Source organism: Delphinus delphis, chromosome 13 (assembly GCF_949987515.2).
Source record: "Delphinus delphis chromosome 13, mDelDel1.2, whole genome shotgun sequence".
Classification (NCBI taxonomy): Eukaryota; Metazoa; Chordata; class Mammalia; order Artiodactyla; family Delphinidae; genus Delphinus; species Delphinus delphis.
In genome coordinates this window covers 80,922,100-80,947,655 of record NC_082695.1, presented here as the reverse complement: position 1 = coordinate 80,947,655, position 25,556 = coordinate 80,922,100, and the positions used below count along the sequence as shown (strand labels likewise).

General features: G+C 36.8%; 1 protein-coding gene across 5 annotated transcripts in view; it reads right to left on the bottom strand.

Annotated features, from left to right (window-relative positions):
* CCDC102B (coiled-coil domain containing 102B) overlaps positions 1–25,556 on the bottom strand; it is a 262,646-nt gene that overhangs the window by 62,985 nt on the left and 174,105 nt on the right. For all 5 annotated transcript variants that reach the window (XM_060029199.1, XM_060029202.1, XM_060029200.1 and 2 more), the window contains one exon: positions 319–489. In XM_060029199.1, the coding sequence (XP_059885182.1) occupies positions 319–489 (171 nt within the window). The remainder of the gene's footprint in view (positions 1–318; positions 490–25,556) is intronic.

The window sequence follows — 25,556 nt, the reverse complement described above, 5'->3', positions numbered from 1 at the left end:
TCAACCACTGTGCCACCAGGGAAGCCCAACACCAAGTTTTAATGACACCTATGGTACCATGCCTCCCCACACGACCAAGCTAAAACATACCTGAAGCGATAGGGCACACGTAAAAAATGCACTACTAACACTACAAAAATGAGCATGTTGTTTACATAATAGTTTCCTCTCCTTACACTTACACTTTTTTGATTTTAATTTTTAAAAATGTGAAGTTTTTACCTCAAGCAATGCCATATGCTAATAAAGAAAATGCTTTTTCTATGCTATGAAATGCAATTTTGAATCTATGTGACATATGTTCCACTTACAAGATACCTTATTTTCCTTTTGGTTGAGTCCCCATTTTAGTTCTTCTACTTGAAATCTCAGTTTCTTCACTTCGGCCTCATTTTGATCCATGAGGTTGTTGACGTGGGTCATTTCTGCCGTCTTTGCCTGGTGCTGCCTGCTTAGTTTATGGTAGGCATGTTGAAGGTCCAACAGTTCCTTTCAAAAGAAAACAGGCATTCCATTATTTATCGTTTCCTCTGATAAAGTCAGAAGAATGGCAACTTGTTTGGGAAAAATAGAAAAGCACTTTAGGAAGAATTCAGATTAGGCATCCGGAACTCTACATTTCTGCAATTACATATTATGATTCGCATATAACTATAGGTGGAAGGTGTATTTCTGTGTGGCTAAAATACAGTGCAACTCTTTACGTGCTTGAGGGAATGACCCATTTTTCATGTTGTGCAAATTTAGTTTTTATGTATGCTTTCCAAAAGAGGACTCTCATATCCATAAATGAAGAATAAAATATAATAAAAATAAGTACAAGAAGAACTGTTCATCTGCTAAATCAGCCTAAGTATTAAAAGTTAGCAGACTATCTGCTTTTAATTATTTTTCTTAAAAAAAATGTTTTGTGCTGCTGTACTCATGCCGTGAAAGGCACCCTCCTGAAACCACACGAATCTGGCTCAGAGACCTGAAGGGGCTGACCCTGGGGAAAATCCAGAGTGAATCCACCATGAAGTGACTGGATCTCCAGTCAATCTTGTTATAATCAACATTCTACAAGACATGAATTGACAGGTTACATTAATTGGCCTCAGATTTCTTACAGCTGCATATAAATCTACAATTATCAAAAATAAAAGTATAATGAAAAGAAACACATCAAGATGCTACTCCTCATGTCTTCAGACTGGCAAGATTATGTGTGATAAAATAATCTGTTGGTAAAATGTGAAGAAACTGAGATTCATTCATGGAAAAACGTTGAGAAAACTATTTAACATGAAAAATGCATTAAAACTCCAACCCAGCCATTCTACTTCCAGGACTGTGTCCTACAGATACACACACAGTTGTGTGAAATGCTGTATGCATGTGGACATGTAGCACAGCGTTATTTTTATGTTAATAGTGAATGATTGGAAATGAAGATCATCGTCATAATATCATATGGAGCTGATTAAATAAAAAGACATTAAGCTTTTTAATGCTTAAACTATAATATGGCAGCCTTTTGTATAATGATATCTCTCAATATTCTATTAAGTAAAGCAAAATGCAAAATAGTGTGAAGCCTAAAAAAAATAAGCTGAAGTGAATTTTTTTTTTAAATAAATTTATTCATTTAATTTATGGCTGCGTTGGGTCTTTGTTGCTCTGCGCGGCTTCTCATTGCGGTGGCTTCTGTTGTTGCGGAGCACGGGCTCTAGGTGTGTGGGCTTCAGTAGCTGTGGCTCGAACGCTCTAGGGCACAGGCTCAGTAGTTGTGGCGCACAGGCTTAGTTGCTCCACGGCATGGGGGATCTTCCCGGACCAGGGATCGAACCCTTGTCTCCCGCATTGGCAGGCGGATTCTTAACCACTGCGCCACCAGGGAAGCCCTAAAGTGAATTTTGATATGACACCATTGATTACTGGTAGCCTCCTGGTCTCTATGAAACACAGAACTCCAACCAAACAGGTAAATGTCCTGCAGATGTGAGAAGAGGGTGTGGACTAGAGCGCAGGACCTGGGAGAAATTGCTGACCACTCTCAGGAAGCCAGGAGGAGGAAAAGGCGGAGGAGGAAAAGGCAGAGGAGGGCTCCCACGCCCACCAGCCACCCACCACGCCTCCATGGCAATCTATCAAATAACTGAGAGATTCCTGGAATCTTGCTGCTGTTCTGAAAGCCCTGGCCCCCACAAGAGTCAGAATCACAACCATTGGTATTTAAACCTGAGCAGTGCCGAAGGGCAGCTGGGAACAGGCAAACTTGGACAGGCAGCTAGACCCCAGTTGATGGGACAGGCTCATGGTCCCTTCCCTTGCCTCACAGTAACAGTGCAGTTTACGGCTTCATGGCACTGTTTTATCAGATTACATCACAAACCACATTTAAAATGCAAACAGATTTCTCCTTTCTTCTCTTCAGAGTACAATTTTCCAATGCCACATTATATACCTTATGCTTTCACAGAAAGATATGCAGTAGGGAACACAATTCTATTATTTGGAATGACAATGGAGCATTTAATGAAAGATTTTCTTGATCTGGCAAACAAAGAATTTGCCACAAAAGTAATGCAGAGCTTAATGGAAGAGTTATAGCAAATCTATAAAATGATGGCTTTTCCTCAGGAATTATGCAACTACCTAAAAAACCTTTGTGGGGCTTCCCTGGTGGCGCAGTGGTTGAGAGTCCACCTGCCGATGCAGGGGACACGGGTTCGTGCCCTGGTCCGGGCAGATCCCACATGCTGCGGAGCGGCTGGACCCGTGAGCCATGGCCGCTGAGCCTGCGCGTCCGGAGCCTGTGCTCCGCAAAGGGAGAGGCCACAACAGTGAGAGGCCCGCGTACCGCAAAAAAAAAAAAAAAAAAAACCTTTGTGATTTAGTACAATTATTTCTCAGATAGTCAATGCTTTGACTTTAGGTTTGTACAATTCACTTAGATTGGTTTAAATGGAGCTAAGTAAACAAAAAGAACCTTTGAGATGTGCATATAGGAAGGGAGGGAGGGGGAGGGAGGGGGAGGGAGGAGAGGAGGGGAGGGAGGGAGGAGAGGAGGGGAGGGAGGAGGGGAGGGAGGAGGGGAGGGAGGGAGGGAGGGAGGGAGGGAGGAGGGAAGGAAAATCATTGCTGTTTGTCAGTACCAATTCCACCCCAAGCATGTGTCATCCTTGTAGGCAGACCTCTAGCATTCATGCTCTACTGCATGGCCATTTGCTCAGGGAGGGCCACCTTATTCTCAGGCCCAGGAGGTGGATATGTGTTAGCCAATGTCTGTTCTCTGTGAGTGGTCCCCAAGCCTGCAGCATCAGCATACCCTGAGAACTCCATCCAAGATCTACTGAATCAGAAGCTCAGGAGTTGAGGCCCAGCAACCTTGGGTTTAACAAGCCCTCCGGATGTTTATAATTCAACATAAAGTCTGAGGACCACTAGTATATGCCAACTGTAGTAAACTTTACTCTTGCCAGTAAATGTTTTAGGAAGGTAGATGGAACCTAACCGAGCAATGAAATATGAGACGTCTCCTTGGGTGGGAGGAGGTGATCTAGGATTTTTAAGCACTTAAAAATATACAAGGAAGATGTATGCCTGGAGGTACTGATACAACAGTCTGGGCCAATAGGAGAATCATGCTTACAACTGAGGTCCGCAGACCTGGCCTGGCCTTGGGCACATTTCATTACAAGAAAATATATCAAACTGTATCTATAGCCAAATGTATTTTAATTATGTTCATAGGATACCTTTTACTTTCTATTCTAAAAAGATGAAAACTAGATTTCAACATAGGAGAAAAAAAATTATTTCGTTAGTAAGGATATTTAAAAAAAAATCAGTTTAGGGTGAAAGAGATTAGTATTAGCCAAGTACCTACTATCACTGAACTCTTCACATACCTTCTCTCTCTTGTCTTTTCTATTTTCCCCATTCAGTCTCTGAGAGGCTATACACATTGCTTATGGCCAAACTAGCTGTGAGTTACTCCTCCTTTTTTCATTGTTTCAAAACAATATCCTGGCTGGCTTTAACCTTGTTAGCAGGCCTTATCTTCTAAGACTTCACAGGTTCTTTGACATTTTAATCCATTAGTTCATCCACACCCCAATTTTACTTTCAGGAGAGAGATGGATTTCTTCCTTAATTCTCAAAGCTATGACCTTTGCTACTATAGACTCATTTTTTTGTCATTCTTGTGATGAGATTCCCCCCACCCCCAGTTCTTTCTTTGAATGCACATTAGAGTAGAGGCACTTAGGGTCACAAACCATAATCCCCTGTATATGTTTTGTTTGATGCTTTTATCTGAAATCTCAATTTCCCCTGTAGCTTACTTACAGACCTCCAGTTGGAAGGCATCCAAATAGATGTTCATTTAAAGAGTTAATAATTTGCATATAAAAAGAGAATAAGTCAATAATAAAGATCCATATGGATTTTTAGAGCAAGCTTATTCTAATATATTTTTAATGGTAGAAATACATAAAACCATGATGTGATATATTTTATTTTGGCAGAAAAAAATCTGAATAGAAATTAAACATATAAAAAATATACAGTACTAGAGAGTATTTGTCAGTATGGAATCCTCTATAAATCCAAAGCTATAAAACTGAACAGTAAATATAATTCACAATCCTTTTATAAGTTGATATGAATAATAATGTTGAATCGATATAGAAAATAAGCATATACAATGTGTTTGTATATGGATATTTCTGATAGAATAACATTAGTTCCTCAAATAGATTGACTCTGTTTCTAGTGATGTGAAGAATTTGATAGCAGGTTTTAAATTCTGTGTATGGCTTATGAAATCATGCATTAGTTTATGCTCTTGTAAGTGAGAATATTGCTTTCTACCTAGAATTAATATTGTAGCCGATACATGAAGTGCTGAAGCTTAACTGATTTTGATTGTGCCAAGCTGCCAGAACTAAAGTACATTTTCTTATCATTTTAAATGACATCATGAAACGCTGGTTAAAAATGAATCAAATAAGTTTATATGCATCAATTTGAAGGAAAAACAAAATGACATACAGAAAATTTTAAAGTATTAAAGTGTTATTATATATGTTATTTGTTTGTTCAATTTTTTAAAAAATCCATAGAAAATTAGAAATTTTGGCATCTGTAATTTCAAAAATGCATAACAATACTGTACTGTTATGTAGAGAACCTGAAATTCTCAGTATAATATGAGTCAACTATATTTAATAAAGAGAAACACATAAAATTGGAAATAACTAGCTCATGGTCTGTTGATAGCCTTGTTAGACTCCAGCTGTGAGTAATAACGCTATCAACAAGGGCAGATTTTCTCTTCTCAAAAGTTGACTCAGGCACATTGGGTGGTTATTATAATCAAATCCATCTGCTTGAATAAAGAACTCACAAGCTCATCCAAATTAAGTGCATTAGAAAAATATCTTGTACCACCTACTTATAAGGATAAATGTCAGTCTCTATATCTTCAATTCTGACCTGTCAGATAATAGCTTTAAAATGAGAACATTTTTGTGGTCTTAAGTGGCATCTTCAGAGGGTTCATTTAATATCTTATATGTTAAGTATAGAGTGATTTTAGTGCTCGTTGTAGACTTGACACATTATCAGTGATTCAAGGAGCACTTACTGAGTGTCTACCACGTGCCATGTAGACTGGCTTCTACATTCTATATATAAAAGCAAACAAGGCAGACACAATTTTTAACCTCACAGACATTAGAACCTAGTAGAGGTAATAGATTAAAGACAATTAAACAAGCAAATTTTCCCATTGTGACAAATACTAAGAGATAATCCAATGAGCTAATAAGATAGGGAACTGTTTATGAAAGGTGGATGATAAGCAGGGAGGACATGTTGAGAGGGGATGCTGTCCTGTGCCCTGCAGGTTCTCCTGCAGGATGAGAGGATGTATTTCACCGGTTGCTGGAAATGTCTGATCACAGCCCTTTCCCCTTGGCTATAAGAAGCCTCCTTCCTGGGACTTCCCTGGTGGCGCAGTGGATAAGACTCCACACTCCCAATGCAGAGGGCCTGGGTTTGGTCCCTAGTCAGGGAACTAGATCCCACACGTATGCTGCAACTAAGAGTTCGCATGCCACAACTAAGGAGCCCACCTGCTGCAACTAAGACCCTGCATGACCAAATAAATATTTTTAAAAACCCAAAAAACAAAAAACAGCCTCCTTTCTAACTCCACACCCCCTTCCTGGGGCAGCCTGGTCATTTTAGAAGTATGAAGGAACTGCTCTTCTCACCTCAATTTGGGACAGCTCCAAAGATCTATGCCAGCTTCAGAGGTATCCAGAGGTATTACTATTATCACTTCTCCCCAGTCCTACTTCTCCCTCTGCCCTTTGCTCTCTGGCCTCTTTCCCCATGGGTGTTGTACTCCCTAATAAACTTCCTACATTTTGATATCTGTCTCAGAATATGCTACCCAGGTAGCACAAATGCCAACATCATGTCCCATGGCTGTCACCTGGGGAGATCTATCCTATAGAATTAAATATCATAGTACAAACACCATGGATGGAAAATAGATGATGGAAACTTTACTAAGAAAAAAATGTGCAAAAAGGGTGCAAAGCCACAATATTGTGGCTACATTGTGGCACTTATATCGTGTGTGTGTGTGTGTGAGGCCCATAGACTATCACACATTGGAGTTTGTGTTTATTCAATGCCATTTGTGCTTATTCAGTACCATAGATACATAAGCAATTGACCAAAAAAAAAAGTTTGTTGAGCATCTACTAATCTCTCATATAATCAGTTATGTCAATATTCCCAATAATATTCAAGTTTTTTAGAAAATATAAAAAAGCTTCATTAACTTTAAATTAAGTCCTACTTTCCTCATCTGTAAAATGCATACAATAGCAATTTCATAGAATTGTAACCTTCAAAAGACACAATATGTGTAAGTCATTTGTGATACATTAATTAAACGTAACAGGATAGGTAGAAAAACTGGCTAGGATAGTTTAGTTAGTTAGTTATCAAATGCAATAATAAGGTGAAGTGTCAGTAATCCAGAGTAGATAGAGCATCTCAGCAAATGCCACCATGGACTGGGTTCTTTTTACCTTTCTGCTTTGTCACCCTTAGCTCATACGTGGTCTTTGTCCTTAAACTTGATGTATTATAATCCCCAAATATCTGCTGAATCTTGCTGGGAAGGAAGTAGGAAGGGAACGAGCAAGGATAGAAGTGGTTTTCTCCAAGTGAAACTTTGCCTTTGTGTTGATAAGGCAACCTCTCAATGTTATGTTTTCGGGAAAAAAAATGCAAAAAATTGCACAAAATATTGAGCAGAATAAAAATATATAGTAAAAATCAGACATGTTGTAAACAAACTGAGAAACAACAAAGGCCAAGAGATATTATTACAGCACAGACGGATTGTGGGAAATAAAAACGTATAAAGAGAGGAACTAATAGTAAACTTATAATCAGCGACAACAAGAAGCCTTATTAAATCCAGTAATGTCTTCAGTTGCTGAGTAACCTAGAATTCTAAGCCCAGCTAAACTAATATGCGAGAGGCAGGGCAAAATCAATTTTTTTTTTTTGCGGTACGCGGGCCTCTCACTGTTGTGGCCTCTCCCGTTGCAGAGCACAGGCTCCAGACGCGCAGGCTCAGCAGCCATGGCTCACAGGCCCAGCCGCTCCGCGGCATGTGGGATCCTCCCGGACCGGGGCAGGAACCCGTCTTCCCGCACGAACCTGCATCGGCAGGCGGACTCTCAACCACTGCGCCACCAGGGAAGCCCCCAAATCAATTTTAGTTTTAGGCAGAGGCAGGATTTTCCATCCACATATTCTTGATGAAAGAACTCAGGATGTTCTCTAGGAAGTTATCTTTCTACAGCTCTTTGAATTCATCAAATCCTTTCCTGTCTCAAAGTATTCGGACATGCTTTTCCTTTCGCCTACAAAGAGCTTTTGCAACTCTACACTCTTGTGGCTCCTAATTTACATTCAGGTCCCAGTTTAAATAGGATTTCCTGTGAGACGCTTTCTTGATTACTCAAATGTGAATAATGGTTCACAGTATTATTTTTAATTATCATTCAGATACCTGTTCATTTCCTTTCTAGTCTTTATTGCATGTTGAAATTTATACCTGTTTGTGCATTTACTTAAGATTGCTTTATCCTACTAGTCAATATATATTTAATGCACCTATATCTGTAGAGTAGAAACAATTTAGAGTTATGTGGAAAAGTGAAAATTAATTAGTTGTCAGGTCCATAGAAAACTGGAGCTCTAATTGTAAAATTTTGGAAATAATGAATATACAATGCAAACTTTAGAGAGAGAAAGCTGTTGCTAGCAGAAAAGATACGATCTCAATTTAACTACAAAAAGATATATATAAAGATATATATATCTTTGTATATGGCAAGCAATCAATTCAAACTGTTGGGTAAAGCATACCGATATTATCTGAGGAAAATTGAAGGAATGAATTATAATGATAAAAATAATCTATTGATACAAGTACAAAAAAATGAATTGATGAAGGATTGGTCTATTGGTAAACAAGCAGAATAGTATAGAAAAACTATGAGCCAGCCTAGAGAAAATTTTAAAAAGAACACCTTGAAAATATACAAAATTGGAAATGAATTGGTATTTATATCAGATTAATAAAATAGGAGTAGTTTTGTTAAGCCTTGCCTTTCAATGGGACACTGAGACTAAAGTCCGCCTGATGGAATGTGGAAGGAACTGGTTTATAGCTCTTCTAGCTCTAGCAAGGAGATACCCCATGGGAACTTCCATGATGTCCCACTTCCTTACCTAAGTACCTAGAACTGAAGGGCTACAAGATGACGAAGCTAAAAGCTGACAGTTACAGATCCCTGAGTCACCACATGGAGAAGAAACACCAAGGAGAGCCTCCTGGCTTCACTGGATTAAGAAATGAGCAAAAAATAAACTTGTATCAGCTGCAGAGATCCGGAGTTTGTTGTAGCGCTTTATCCTTACTAATAGTCTAGCCCAATAATATTAGGTTACACCAATTGACATGCTTAAAAAACATTTTGATTGACTAATTCACTGGCAGTTTCAGTGCATAACAAAGGTTACTAGGCTTTTAGTCATTTTTAAATTGACTCATTTTACAAAAAGATGTCTGTCTCTCAGATACACCATCAGGGTCATAGGGAGAGAGCTTTTTTTGGTCTTTTCCTTTTAACTGTATAGTTCATCAATTATCTGTAGTGTGTTAAATAGTGCCTGGACACTGAAGGTGCTCAACAAATGATAAATGAATATATGAATAAATGAATATACTTACAATATGTCTTACTGATTGGTGAAGCAAACAACAAAATGTGTTTATGATTCTAGATTGTATGCCGGCTGGATTGTACTGTGCACAGGAAAAGGAAGAGTCTCTTTACACTCATTTCCTTTTAACAGCAAGCATTCATCACCAATTCAATCTACACATAATAAAGTTTTGTAATAGTTGGCAATACATTACAATAGTTATTATAATACATATCCTGACTCTGTGTGATATTTAAAGATTTCTAAAGAATTGCAAATACGGCTATTAACCCTACGGCTAAACCATAAGTTGCAAGTACAATTTAGTACTCATACAGCATCCTTTGTCTCCAGAGAACATACAAATATTAAGTTAAACCCTGAATTGTTAGTCACCAAAATTGTAGATGGAATCAGAAGTTCTTTTTCTATTTTCCAGGCTCGGCTCCCATGGGGGGAATAGAGAGAGAGATCACTGACTCACACTCAGTGGGGAATGCATCACTCCCACACAGTTTTTTCTTAAAGCCATGAACACTTAGCTAAGTAATGCTTTATAACCAAACTTTCCAACCTTTTCTCTACCCACACTGAGAAGAGCCCTGTAATTGTACAAAGCTACAAATGTTCAGAGAAAATACTTTTCTGTGGAAAATATTTCATTTCATTTGATAAATCAGAGTTTCTCCAGGTCCTCCGTGCAGCCCTTTTACATGAAAGTGGTTCTGCATACAGCAAACTCTCCTGACAGATAAGGGTATTGCTTTTGCTCATAATTCTAGGGAAATAAATAATTTAAATAAAATACATAGATTTGTGTGTTGAGTTTGACAGACCCAATAGCCAAACAATTCCTACTTCCATTCGTGGAAAAGAAAGAGCAGAAGGGTCAATAAAGGCGAGAAAAAGGAAGTGATCAGAAAGGCCAATAGAAATAAAACCACAGTGAGTGTTCATAAAAATTAATAGGAAATAATCCAGAGATTAAGATAAAGATAGAAAAAATTCTCAGAAGAGGAAATATAATAATCCAAGAAATGAAAAAATATTAATAAGGATATCGATATAGAAATGGTAAGAAATACACTCTCATATACCACTGAAGGAAAATGTAAATTTTCATGACATTAAGATAATTTATGAAAATATATCATCAGTTCTTACCTCTGTCCTAGATTTTATAACAAGAAAATTATTCTAGGAAAATACTATATATATATATATATGTATACATATATGTGTATATATATATGAATATATATATGAATGAAAGTTTTATGTTCAAAAATAGTCACTCTGCATTATATCTAACAATATGTTAAAAAGTAATCTATATGATTGGACCCTTACTGAGTAAATTATAATTAATCCTTATACGGTAATATTATAAGCCCTTAAATTATGTGCGAAGAATTTTGATGATGCGACAATAATGAGGCTATATAATGTGGAATAACAAAGCACAGGCACAATTTTATGTCCATGACTCCAATTATGTATGTATGTATGTATACACCACAAAAACACACAGTAACAAGACATACATGAAATAGGGTTTTTACTTTTGTCCAGTTTTACGTAAGACCTCAACACTGAACTCCTCTCCTTCTAAAACAAATGACAAGAAAAATAAAAGTGTGGTAGAAACCTGGTCCTGCACCCACTAGGCCCTGCCCACCTGGAGGGTGTGTAATGGGCGGATCATAGGTGGACAGGGAGACCCTGGGAAGGCCTGTTATCTGAGCCCGGGGCAGTTTCTCTCCTCTGTCCTGGGAAATGGAATGGAGTTACCTGCCCCACATGAAGACACATCAATTTTTCCAGAGAAAAACCTTAAAAGTGTCACCTGGTGTTTGGGGGACAGACTGATTCCTCATTCATACTAGAAAAAGTATAAGCAGCCTGTTGCTATAGAGCAGGGAGGTGGTGCTTCCCTCGCAATTGCCTGCGCTTTCAGAATTTCTTGGAACAGGAAGGCATAAATGTTTGGGGGTGAGTCTGAGTGGCCCCTGCAGAGAAGAGCTGGATTTGCATCATTTAATAAAAAGTCCCCCACTTTAAAGGACCAGTCGGGTGGGCGAGATGACACCAACAGAAGAATCCCACATGGAGTGGATTCTGGGAGAGCTCAGGGTGATGGTAGGTCAGGGGCTGACTGAAGAGGCACTGCGGCAGAAGGGGCTGGCCTGGAGCACCGTGCCTGAAACCACTCCAATTCATAGGACTGCTCCCTCCTCTGTCCTCTCTTCCAGCCCTGAGAAGTAGAAGAAAGCCTATCTAGTCGGGGCGGGGGGTGGTGGGGGTGGTGGTGGGGCAACGTAGGGAGGAGGGAGCAGAAGATCCAATCCTCACTGCCTGCCACCTGGTCTGATGCCAAACTGCGGAAACGCAGAAGCTTCAACCCTGAGGTCTACAAACGGAGGGGATTTAACAGAGCGTTTTCCATCTACTGGACACGCCCTCAGAGATACAAAGTGCATGTTGTAAGAAGGAAGTGGTTTCCTCTTAACTCATTTCTGTATCTTTTTCAGCACCTGCAATGTGTAATATTACATGTTGATGATGTTTCAAAAGGAGTATATCAAGTTGAAAGATGAACTGTTGATGTAGAAAAGATTGAAAAGGGTTTTTTTGCTATTGCATTCCTAAAAATATTGTATAACTTGTTATTAAATAAATATTAACCTCTAAAATGTTACTCTTTCCTGGAATACAAGTGGACCATCATTTTCGACAGAGTATTTGCTTTGGGAACAAGATGAGAGATCACAGGTGTACAGATTGAGTGTGCCTTTTACTTTCTGTTGAAATAACCAAACTTAGATCTAGAACCCCAAAGCTAACTCAGTTTTCCAATTTGATCTGAGAAAGATCGAGCATATTTTATTCACAACCTCAGATTGTCTCAGAACTCAGGAATTAAACACCTATTCATAGCATTTATTAACATTTAATCCTCCAGATCGCCTCTATATCCAGAAATAATTATCTGTTACCTATATGAAATTATCAAAACTACCCTACAGGTTAACGTTAATTGGCACATTAAGGTGATCTCATAGGGAGTCTGGAAATATAAACCAGTTTAATGAGTGAAAAATTAAGGCACACAAATAAATCCTTCAGTGTGGAATAACTGAATTGCTTCTCTCCTCTCATCGTGTTGGTGTTTACAAAAGAGAAGCATTAGAAGCCAAAGTTAGGTAAAATATTAAAATCAAATTAGGAAAACAAATAAGTTAGTTCATCTAAAACTAAAAGTAAATATCCCCATACCTAATTTCCAAGGGTTGCCTCTTGTACAAAGTGGGTCCCTTTGTGGTTGCCGTCACGAGTCATGAATTCAACAATGTGGTATTGCGTGGGTTAAGGAATGGAGTTTCTCAGGGAAACAGCAAGTTGGAAAGGTTGGATTCACAACAGAAAAAAAGGCATGGGTCCCGCACGTCAAGGAAAACCTCCAGAGCTAGAAACACTGTTTGGATGTGTCCTCCAGTCAAGGGACGGCCCTTCCTCCTGCTCTACTGAGCCGTGTCTGGCAGTTGGCACCTGGGTGCTGCCTGTCGACACAGATAGTAAGTACCAGTTGCCCAGAACCTGGAACGTTTGGGTGGCTCACAGAGAGCCAGCTGATAACTTTTGAAAATGTAGCGAGCCCTATGTTACATGTGTGACACATTCCTGGCCAAGGGAGCTCACATTCTACTAGAAAAATGAGATGAGTTAAAATACATGAAAATAGAATACGGTGAGTGCTGTGTCAGGGCTGGGAATGGCTGCTATAAACACAGTTGGAGAAAATCCGAGTGACTTTCCTACACGGAGAACTTATTCTAACTCCTGTTATTCATGTTAAATTTACTTGGGTCACTGGTAGTTGCTATCATCTCATTTGCTCTTTTTAAATTTTGATGCTAAAAACAGGAATTTAAGAGACTTTAACATCTGCCATCCCTACTTGATAAATGTCCTTTATTTGTACATGTTCTTATCACCTTTGAACAGGCCTAAGTCTCAGAAGGGAAAAAGTGATTCTACAAATATGTTTTTGATTCTTTTTTTTGCAACTTTAAGTATCCTCCCAAGTTCATAATTGAAAATTAGGCCACAGACATTGTTTGTATACTCTTTTTTTATATTTTCATGCTATAGCTATTCAATAAAAATCACTCATGCAAAGCTTCTGTAACAAAATTTAAATATAACCCTTTACATACAAAATTGAACAGGGTTAAAAGGTCCTATACTAAACATTATACAAAGCATTCTGGGCTCTAGATACTGCTTCATCTGCTCTGTTTATATGGCATATCTTAAATATACATGCTCTGAAAATACTTTGTCAACTACCTATATTGTCAATAGACTCAATATTTATAATTTCAATGAAATTCTGTTCATAATTTTTAAATAAGTGAAATATATTAGTGGTTATTTCAGTCTGTATAAGCCCAAGTGTTACACAGATACTAACACGGTCTAACACAATTGCAAGAAAGAGTTTCTTCCACCATGAAAATGGTATATTTCTTCCAAAGGCACAAATGCACTTACAGATGCAAAAGTAAGACAATGAAAAATGCAATTCTGTTACACAAGAAGGCAATTTTCCTCTAAATTCCTTTATGTGGAAAATTTTCTTGAAATGCTATAAAATCAATATAATTGGAATTCATTTTGATTTGATTGTGACTTTGTTATTATTCAGAATAATTTTCCCTCCTTCAAAAATACAGCTGTAATTATTCCCCAGTTAATAATTGTACAAGATCAGTTTCGTATCATCCAAAAATCAGACGACTAATTACCTAGCATTTTGTTAAATTAACTTCAACTTGTAAATATGAAATCATGCTTCTTTTAAGCCTAAAAAAACCAGTGAACAAGTTTCCTCTTATCAATGATAAATGTTAGCTTCTAGTAAACATCTGGTAATTGAGTATGTAAGGTGATACATCATAATAAAAATTTTTTTTCAGACTTTTCACTTCAAATCATGAAAGAAGAGGACTTGGTTATTATGCGTTTCATGCATAGTTGAGAAAAAATATGCATATTGTTGCATATGTAGTTGAGATGGATCCAGTCCATCTGGTCACAGGCTTGTAAAATAAGAAAAGTTGAAAACGTTTGTGTTCAAATGTCCAGCTACCCCCATTTTCTGTGAATTTTATAGGGTCAGTTCATCTAAGGTTAGGGATAAACTATCCCTGCAGTTGCATCAAACCATTTGGTCCATTAAGACTTGACTTTAGCTGCCAAATGACATTTTCCCCTGCATAATACTGTTTGGCATCTGCATTGATCAAATTAACTGGTCACTTGCCAAATGTCCACTTCACTTTGGCACGTAGATAAAGACTATGGGAGTGAGAGAATGATTTACTAAGTGTCTGAAAGAATTTATATATTCACCCTAATTAAATTATACTCAGAAATAACAATCACCCTTTAGAGTTCCTCTCAAATTAATGAATTAATTTCCAATTATAAGGAAAAAATACTAAAAATGGAAATTGAATAATCTAGACACAAACAGATGATAAAAGCACTTATTTTAAAATCTATATTTTATTTATGGTGCAAATCTTTGTGGTTTGTGATGCTAACTAGAAAAGACATGAAGACATTCTAAACTTTCTATAGAATAGTTATGTACAATTTTGAAAGAAAACAGACCTATATAAGATACATTACTGTGATTTTTCACTAGGTTCTTAGTCATTTAAAAAATGTTATTCATTGGTACTATTCTCAAGACACTGTCTATTTCTTATGGAAAGAAATTGTAATCTAGAAGGAAAGATAACATATTCTAATGACTAAAATACAAGAGAAGCAAATTGGCCCTGTAACCAAAAAAAAAGGAACCTATTTGCCAGTCCTATCCATATAAAATTAAAATATAACTACCTAGCTTTTACTAAAAGTAAAAATGTTTAAGTGTACTAGAAAATAAAAATCGCATTGAGATGCAGATGGAGAAGAGATTTAGATACATCTGTTGTCTTTTAAGAGGGATACACAGTCCAAGGGAATGTGTTTGGTTATAGTAGAAAGAAGAAAACATCACGACTAATGCGTTTAGATACATACACGTGTATTGTGTGTGTAATTCTTCAAGTTACCATATACATACATACACACACACACGTATGTACTAATTCTGATACATCATAAATTAAATTACCCATATACTGGACTTAATGTTTTCTTACACTGTTGGCGATGAGCGAGGACATTTTTGAGATATTGGACTATAGCAATTAAGCATCATATGTTTCAACCAGAGAAAATTTTGCAAGAAGTTTTCTCTAGAATAGGTTATAATCTTACCAACAGATAATGGTGATATCTCACACCACATTACCTCTAGCTCACTGACTTTGTTTTTCATCCTCAAAGGAATCTCCTTTCTGTTTGAAAAGTTCTGATATCCCCACTAGTTTTTCTAAATGATTCTAGATCCTACTTCTTCTAGAGCTCCAGCTTAAATGTCACTTTCTCATCTCCTGGTCAGGAGGAATAGGTTATGATATCATCTCAGAAGTCTCTGTACTGGTTCCTTAATACACTAATGAAACAGCAAGTTTCATGAGGCCAAGGTTCTCATGTGTTCTTTCACTGTCTAGTTCTTTTGTTGCCAAGTTCTTTCACATAACACAGAAATAGTTATTATAGGCACTAAAAGATGCTTGTTTTCTTAATGAGTTAATGGCTTAGTCATAATAAATCTTGATTTCAAATCTCTCTGGTCAACAGGTCCTAACTGTTGAGTTCAACTATTCCAGTATTTCCGTGTCAGCAGTTCTCTGGCTGTATCAAGACCTCCAAACCATTTGTCAATAATCTATACTTTTTTCTTTACTTCCCTGTTGCCTTCATATCAATTCTTAACCAGCAAAAGTGCAAATCAGTTCAATAAAACTTCTCCCTCGTAAACAAGATTCTTTTCCTGAGTCTTTCTCACCATTTGTTGGGCCAAATGTCAAATCAACTGTAATGAACGCTGCACATTACTGGTAAAGTCACTTCCCCAATTTCTAAGACATTTTCTCGTGAAATCTCCATTTTCCTTCAGCCTCAATCTCACTAATCCCCTAACTGGAAACATCACAGAAGAACAGAAACAGACAAGAAGTATCTCATCTTTCTGCACCCAAATCCAACCTCTACCTACATCTTCACCTTCTGTCTTCTCTCCTGTGACAAAGGAAGAAACATGTACTTTGCTATTTAAGACCAACCTCTCCACCTACTCCTTAGGGTCTTTCCAAGGACTTCGCTTCTCACCACAACCCTCTTCTCACCTGCAACATCATTTTTTTCATATCTCAGTAGACGAATCCCCTTGACATATATAATATCTTTAACTCCTTTAAATATTCAAGGATACATAAATATATTTGATACATTTAATTATACTATGATCTTTATATCATTAAATATTTTAAAGTATCAAAATGCCCTTCCAAGCATCATCCTGGTTTTCCCATCCATATTACAACAAAACTCCTAGAAAATATATATTCACTGCTACCATTGTCTTACCGCTAATTCTATTCTCAATCAACATTAATCAGGGTTTACTGTCTCCATCAAAACAAGTCTCATTCAGATCACTAAAATGTTACAGATAGCCAAGACCCTGGGTAGTTATCTATCCGTGTTCTAATCCATGTAGCAGAACTTGATGATGGCCTTGGTCCTTCTTAAAGGGTCTTTTCCCTTTGACTTCTGGGGCAGCCTTGTTTTCCTCTGTTCTCCATGTCTCTTCCTTATTTTCTCTTTATTCTTTCTCTACCTAAGATAAAAGTTGCAATGCTCACTACATTTCCCACCGTGCCTTGCAGTTAGTCTGGGCACCTGACTGTCCTGGTCTAATGTTCTGTCAGCATGGTTCAGGGGCAGGTGTCTGCTGCAGGGAGCGCTGAAGAATATATTGAGATGGCTCCTTCTCAGAGGGTCCCTGAGTGAATATGGGAAAAAAACCTGACCTCCACACTGAGCGTGGAGTGAACAAGAAATAATCTTTTGTTTTGGTTACTCTCTGAGATTCTAAGTTGGTTGTGGTTATTATTATTATTTACCAGCACAGAGGTTAGCATTACCATATAAATGGATAAGTTTTGTGGTAATTGCACTTTACTGTTATTATAAACTTCGTTCATTCCTTTCATCTCTTCCCTTCCCCTCCCTCCCTCAATGTCCATGTTGAATTTTACATTATTTTAAAGACTTTAACTGCACCTGTATTTCCATCCAAAGCAATTATAAGTTCCAAAGGCCAAAAAAAAGTTCCAAAAGCTAATTATAAGAGCCTAAAGAAAATCATGTCACATTAATTTGTTAATTTATATAAAATCAAATCATAACTCTCCTTTTCAAAAAGTAATCAAGGGGGCTTCCCTGGTGGCAGAGTGGTTAAGAATCCACCTGCCAATGCAGGGAACATGGGTTCGAGCCCTGGTCCGGGAAGATCCCACATGCCGCGGAGCAACCAAGCCCGTGTGCCACGACTACTGAGCCTGCGCTCTAGAGCCCGCGAGCCACAACTACTGAGCCCGTGTTCTACAACTACTGAAGCCCGTGCACCTAGAGCCTGTGCTCCACAAGAAGGGAAGCCACAACAATGAGAAGCCCGCGCACCGCAACGAAGAGTAGCTCCCACTCGCGGCAACCAGAGAAAGTCCTTGTGCAGCAACAAAGACCCAAAGCAGCCAAAAATAAATAAATAAATTAATTAAAACAAAAGTAATCAAGTACATTAAAGGGTTGCTATAAATAGCATCTTATGTACTGTCACATTGGGTGTAAATCTGACTGTTAACGTGATGATAAAGTATGTTTTCTAAGCTATTCAACAAATCTTCAAATAAAAATGAGCTTTTTCAACTGTATATGGAAGCAAACTAAGTATAAATCGATAAATCCAAACTAAAATAGTAGCGAATTGAATTCATTGGTAAATTAAAATGAATAATAAAACATGACAAAGAAGTGCTTACTCTAGAATGGCAGAAATGTTATTACTATAAGGTTATTTATTTAATTTATTCTGCCAAATACAAAATGTGAGGAAAAAATCCTAAATTGTATTAATATAAACCCAACAGCATTTGATTAAATGTTTTAAATGTATTCCAAAAAATAAAAATTCAGTAAATTAGAAAGAGCAGGATATTCAGACTCAAAGTCTCCATAATCAGTCATCATATCACCATCATCATCATTATCATGTTTGTTAAAACATTACACTTTGCCTATAAGATCAGGGAAAAACCTAGGATGCCCATTTTCAACCCTAGTTTTTAGTGAAGCCATTTAAAATTTGGCCAAGTAAATATTTTAACATACTTAAAAGTTACAAATATTAAAAATATGGGGACAAAAATCACTATTCTTTGCATAAGATTATAAACAAGTGAACCACAAGATTATAAACTGAATAACATGAAAACATATTAGGGCCAATCTGATTATATGTTAGAAAATAAATATATACAAACCATAGCATCTCTTATAGTCCAGAATTGACCTGAGAGGAACTATAATTTCCAAAATATAGCCAAAAAAGATATAAAATATCTAAGAATAGACTGAATAGGAAATTCATAGGAAGTTTATGAAGAAAATAAAGAAACTTCTTTAAAGGGGAAAAAAGACCTGAATAGTGTGAACAGTTATCAATGATGTATACAGCCAATCTCTAAATTAATTCACAAATTTAATGTCACCCACATCAAGGGGATCATAATGGGATTTTCTTTAGAAACACAGAACAATAATATGAAAAGTTAGCTGCCAATATGAGTGTGATAAAAGAATCAAGAAGACCTGGAAAAGAAATACACTGCAATCCTCTATGAGTTAAAATACAGTAAAGCCACAATATTAAAACCAGGTGGTATTATGACACAAATAGACAAACAGATGAGTTTAAAGAAGGGAGAAACCCAGAATTACCTCTAGATAGTCAGGGTTTATGTGAGTTGTCCATTGCTAATGAAAGTAAATTGATAATACTTTTTTAGAGACAACTTGGCAATGCTAATAATGAAAATGGACCCAACTTTTGACTCAGTGATTGCAAAAGTAATAATCAGGTATGTGCTAAAGATAACCTAAATATCACTTATTGGGCTTTAGTTAAATGCATTACTCTGGATGCATTATAATGCATCCATTAAAATCATTTTCAGAAGAAAATGTAATGATTTTATAAAACATTCCTTTTAACGTTTGTGATATTTTCTGTATTTTCCAAAATTTCTACATGAATTCACATTATTCTTGTTATCAAAATAAGACAATTTAAGAGTTGTTTTAAAATAATTACTGCTCTGGGCTTCCCTGGTGGTGCAGTGGTTGAGAATCTGCCTGCCAATGCAGGGGACATGGGTTCGAGCCCTGGTCTGGGAATATCCCACATGCCGCGGAGCAACTAGCCCCGTGAGCCACAACTACTGAGCCTGCGCGTCTGGAGCCTGTGCTCCGCAACAGGAGAGGCAGCAATAGTGAGAGGCCCGCGCACCGCGATGAAGAGTGGACCCCGCTCACCGCAACTAGAGAAAGCCTTTGCACAGAAATGAAGACCCAGCACAGCCATAAATAAATAAATAAAATTAAAAAAAAAATAATTACTGCTCTAAGCATAATTAGCTAATTTTTTTTTAACATTGACACTTAAGATTTGTGAAAATGTGTTAGATTTTTAGTGCAACTTTGAGTTTCATTAATCAAATAGTTGGCTGTTTTTGTATGGATTATGTACAAATAAATAGGAATCTAAGTATCAATTACTTGAAACCTAAACCAAACCTAAGAGAAAATATTTTATACTTTATAAAATTTGGTATAATTTTAGCAATAAAGAGGAAATGTCATTTAACTGAGAATAGGGAATTTTCTGTGGGTAGTTTCTTCTCGGAGCAAACTTCTCTGAAAGGTCTGTGGATTTCTATTGAATCCTATGGGCATAAAACTACAATTATTGTTAAATATCCCAGGGAAGAAAAGCAAAAAATATTGATTATGAGAAAGTCTGAAGAACTGAGGTCCCATTGGGTTGGTCTACACAGATTCATGGAGGGAAATTTTTTTTTAATGAGCCACTGTAGGAGATGGGATGTGCTTTTCCTCTGCACATAACAGGGACGGGGTTTGTGAATTACTGAATGAAAGAAATCATTTGTAGAATGGCCCAAGAGAGTGCAAAATTTCTAGGCAATTGCTTATGATACCATATTATTAGGTAAAAATGATGGTACACAGAAAGCCCGTCAACCTCAGAAAAATTCTCAAACCACGTACATCAACTTGGAAACAGACCTGGAGTTCATAGCCTTAATTTATCATGTTAGTATCCTCTCAATGAGACAAAAATATCCAAAATATTCAAATGATACACTTCAAAAGACTCAGAATCAGTTTGACAATATCTATGATAACAACTGTTAGAGGTTAAATTAGAAAAATAAATTCACAGAGAATTCTCAAATATTATCGTAGACTGCACAGTAGGTATCAGCTTCCCTATTCCAGTATTTGGTGAGAGTCCCGCTATACAATGAATTGCTCTATAATCTCCTTACTGTTTTCTTAAGACAAAAATAATAAGTGAAATATTTAATAAGCAAACTTCTGCTTTCCCTTAACCTATGGGACTCTCATGAGAAAACAGTGATTAGAAATTTTAGCCATAAGAAGACAGGGGCAGGCAAAATTCCCAGAATAATTAATCATGAAAAATTAATCTCACAGTATAAAAGTATAGATAGAGTTGGCATTGGTGCCTTGGGTAGATGCCTATTTGACTTTGGGCATTGCTTCTTGTAATCTTTCCATGTGACATGTTTTAAATTCTCAACTAATTTGTATGTCCCTTGAGGGATTGCGATGTCTTAGGAATCTTTAAATTTCTCACAGCTTTTAGCACAGTGTTTTTCAACATAGTGTGAGGCTGAAGGAGATAATTTTGACAGATTATATATTTGCCTATTTAAAAAAAACCCTATCTAAATGTTTGAAATTATTTCTGGTAAATTTTGCTTTTAATAATGATCTCTGGAAAAATATCTGACAGTCTGTTTATTTCAGGTCAACAACTGCAACATTTTTCTTAAAAAAAAAAGAGGTATTTAGTAGTTTAATTTTATTCTAAATTTTATTAATAAAATGGTTAAATATAAATCAAATTGCCAATAAAAATGCTGATAAAATTTGTAAACTCAGCAATGATTCATAGTTAATTCCTTTTTATCAGCCTGAGTATTTTTTATATAATTTATATAGAGTGGCTCAGGCCTTGCAAAGATTGGTGCTGCAGAACTTAAAGATGCAATGAATTCAATGTTTGTGGAATTTGCAAAACAGCAAAAAGCAAATCTATGACTATTTTGTGTTAGAAAAAAAATTAGTCAGCACTTAAAAACCTAGTTCCTAAACAATAAGCATATCTGCCATGATTTTGAAGGTTCCTTTTTCTGAAAAAAAAAATGTTCTTTGTGAAAAAATACCCTACTTATGCAAAAATAAAAGGAAAATATACACAAATATACATTTGCTGAGGGACAGGGAGACAAATGGATGAATATGTGAAAGAGGAACTGTAAGGAAGTAAGACGGAATGTAAACCTGAGAAGCAACAATAAGTGATAACCAGTTAGCTAAAGCAATGGTCAGATGAAGAAGTGATTCTAATTACATACAATTTGAAAATACTTTTGCAAGCACACATTAAGGTCCACATACCAGTAACAAAAAGAAGTATGGAAAAATTGGAGCTAATCAAAATGAATTTGATTAAAAGCTCACTGAGAAAAATTTGATAAAAAAATATTTTATTATGATTTATTACTATAACTACAGACAGTGTTCTCTCAGAAAGTAATGTTTTTATATACCATATACTTATTTCACATTGTTTTTCTTGAATACTGCTACCTTGACTGTAACAAAATATTTGTCTTCAGATTTATATACATACTTTACTGCACACTAAAATCACATTTAGTTTATTTACCCCTTGAGTCAAATTATGAAACTCATGTACATAACAAAACATTCTTCATATTGCACCTTTAATCTAGGATGCAAGGATCACCCTAGGTACCTACTACAGAAATTATTACAAATTCCACACATGTTGTATGTAACTTATTGAAGTGTTTCATGTTAGGCAATTTTATTAAAAAAATACGGTATATTGCATTCAGAAAATACTAACATCAATATATTATTAATTACTATGTGCTAGAGACTATTCTATGCTAATTACAAATGTGAAATAATCTAATTCTCAAAAAACTCATGGCACTATTATATCAAAATTTTACAGATGAAGAAACTGAAATATCATTGATAAATATAGATGCAAAAATCCTCAACAAAATACTAGCAAACAGAATCCAACAACAAATTAAAAGGATCATACACCATGATCAAGTGGGATTTAACCCAGGGATGCAAGGATTCTTCAATATACGCAAATCAATCAATGTGATACACCGTATTAACAAATTGAAGGAGAAAAACCATATGATCATCTCAATAGATGCAGAAAAAGCTTTTGACAAAATTCAACACCCATTTATGATAAAAACTCTCCAGAAAGTGGGCATAGAGGGAACCTACTTAGCATAATAAAGGTCATATATGACAAACCCACAACAAACATCATTCTCAATGATGAAAAACTGAAAGCATTTGCTCTAAGATCAGAAACAAGACAAGGAAGTCCACTCTCACTACTATTATTCAACATAGTTTTCAAAGTCCTAGCCATGGCAATCAGAGAAGAAAAAGAAATAAAAGGAACACAATTGGAAAAGAAGAAGTAAAACTGTCACTGTTTACAGATGACATGATACTATACATAGAGAATCCTAAAGATGCCACCAGAAATCTACTAGAGCTAATGAATGAATTTGGTAAAGTAGCAGGATACAAAATTAATGCACAGAAATCTCTTGCATTCCTATACATTAATGATGAAAAATCTGAATGAGAAATTAAGGAAACACTCCCATTTACCACTGCAACAAAAAGAATAAAATACCTAGGAATAAACCTACCTAGGGAGATAAAAGACCTGTATGCAGAAAACTCTAAGACACTGATGAAAGAAATTAAAGTTGATACCAACAGATGGAGAGATATACCATGTTTTGCATTGGAAGAATCAATACTGTGAAAATGACTATGCTACCTAAAGCAATCTACAAATTCAATGCAATCCCTATCAAATTATCAATGGCATTTTTTATAGAACTAGAACAAAAATCTGAAAATTTGTATGGAGACACAAAAGATCCTGGATGGCCAAAGCAGTCTTGAGAGGAAAAAACAGAGCTGGAGGAAACAGATTCCCTGACTTCAGACTATACCACAAAGCTACATAATCAAGACAATATGGTATTGGCACAAAAACAGAAATATGGATCAATGCAACAGGATAGAAAGCCCAGAGATAAACCCACACCCCTATGGTCAACTACTCTATAACAAAGGAGGCAAGGATATACAATGGAGAAAAGACAGTCTCTTCAATAAGTGGTGCTGGGAAAATTGGACAGCTACATGCAAAAGAATGAAAATAGAACACTCCCTAACACCATACACAAAAATAAACTCAAAATGAATTAGAGACCTAAATGTAAGACTGGACACTATAAAACTCTTAGAGGAGGAGCTTCCCTGGTGGCACAGTGGTTGAGAGTCCACCTGCCGATGCAGGGGACATGGGTTCGTGCCCCGGTCTGGGAAGATCCCACATGCCGCGAAGCAGCTAGGCCTGTGAGCAATGGCCACTGAGCCTGCGCGTCCGGAGCCTGTGCTCCGCAATGGGAGAGGCCAAAACAGTGAGAGGTCCGCATACCACACAAAAATATAAAAAAATAAAATAAACTCTTAGAGGAGAACATAGGAAGAACAGTCTTTGACATAAATAACAGCAAGATATTTTTTGATCCACCGTCTAAAGTAATGGAAATAAAAACAAACAAAAACAAATGGGACCTAATGAAACTTAAAAGTTTTTGCACAGCAAAGGAAACCATAAACAAGACAAAAAGACAACCCTCTGAATGGGAGAAAATATTTGCAAACAAATTAACGGACAAAGGATTAATCTCCAAAATATATAAACAGCCCATGCAGCTCAACATTAAAAAAACAAACAATCCAATCCAAGAATGGGCAGAAGACCTAAATAGACATTTCTCCAAAGAAGACATACAGAGGGTCAAGAAGCACATGAAAAGCTGCTCAATATCACTAATTATTAGAGAAATGCAAATCAAAACTACAATGAGGTATCACCTCACACCAGTCAGAATGGGCATCATCAAAAACTCTACAAACAGGGCTTCCCTGGTGGCACAGTGGTTGAGAGTCCGCCTGCCAATGCAGGGGACATGGGTTCGTGCCCCAGTCCGGGAAGATCCCACATGCCACGGAGCGGCTGGGCCCAGGAGCCGTGGCCACTGAGCCTGCATGTCCGGAGCCTGTACTCCACAACGGGAGAGGCCACAACAGTGAGAGGCCAGCGTACTACAAAAAAAAAAAAAAAAAAATCTACAAACAACAAATGTTGGAGAGGGTGTGGAGAAAAGGGAATCCTCTTGCACTGTTAGTGGGAATGTAAACTGATACAGCCACTATGAAGAACAGTATGGAGGTTCCTTAAAAAGCTAAAAATAAAATTGCCATATGACCCAGCAATCTCACTACTGGGCATATACCCAGAGAAAAACATAATTCAAAAAGAAACATACACCTCAATTTTCATTGCAGCACTATTTACAATAGCCAGGTCATGGAAGCAACCTACGTGCCCATCGACATATGAATGGATAAAGAAGTTATGGTATATATATATATATATATATATATATATATATATATATATATATATATATATATATACACAATAGAATATTACTCAGCCATAAAAAGGAACGAAATTGGGTCATTTGTAGAGATGTGGATGCATCTAGAGACTGTCATACAGAGTGAAGTAAGTCAGAAAGAGAAAAACAAATATCGTATATTAATGCATATATGTGGAACCTAGAAACTGGTACAGATGAGCCGGTTTGCAGAGCAGAAACTGAGACACAGAAGTAGAGAAAAAAATGTATGCAAGATGGCAGAAGAGTAAGACATGAAGATCACCTTCCTCCCCACAAATACATTAGAAATACATCTACATGTGGAACAACTCCTACAGAACACCTACTGAACGCTGGCAGAAGACCTGGGAC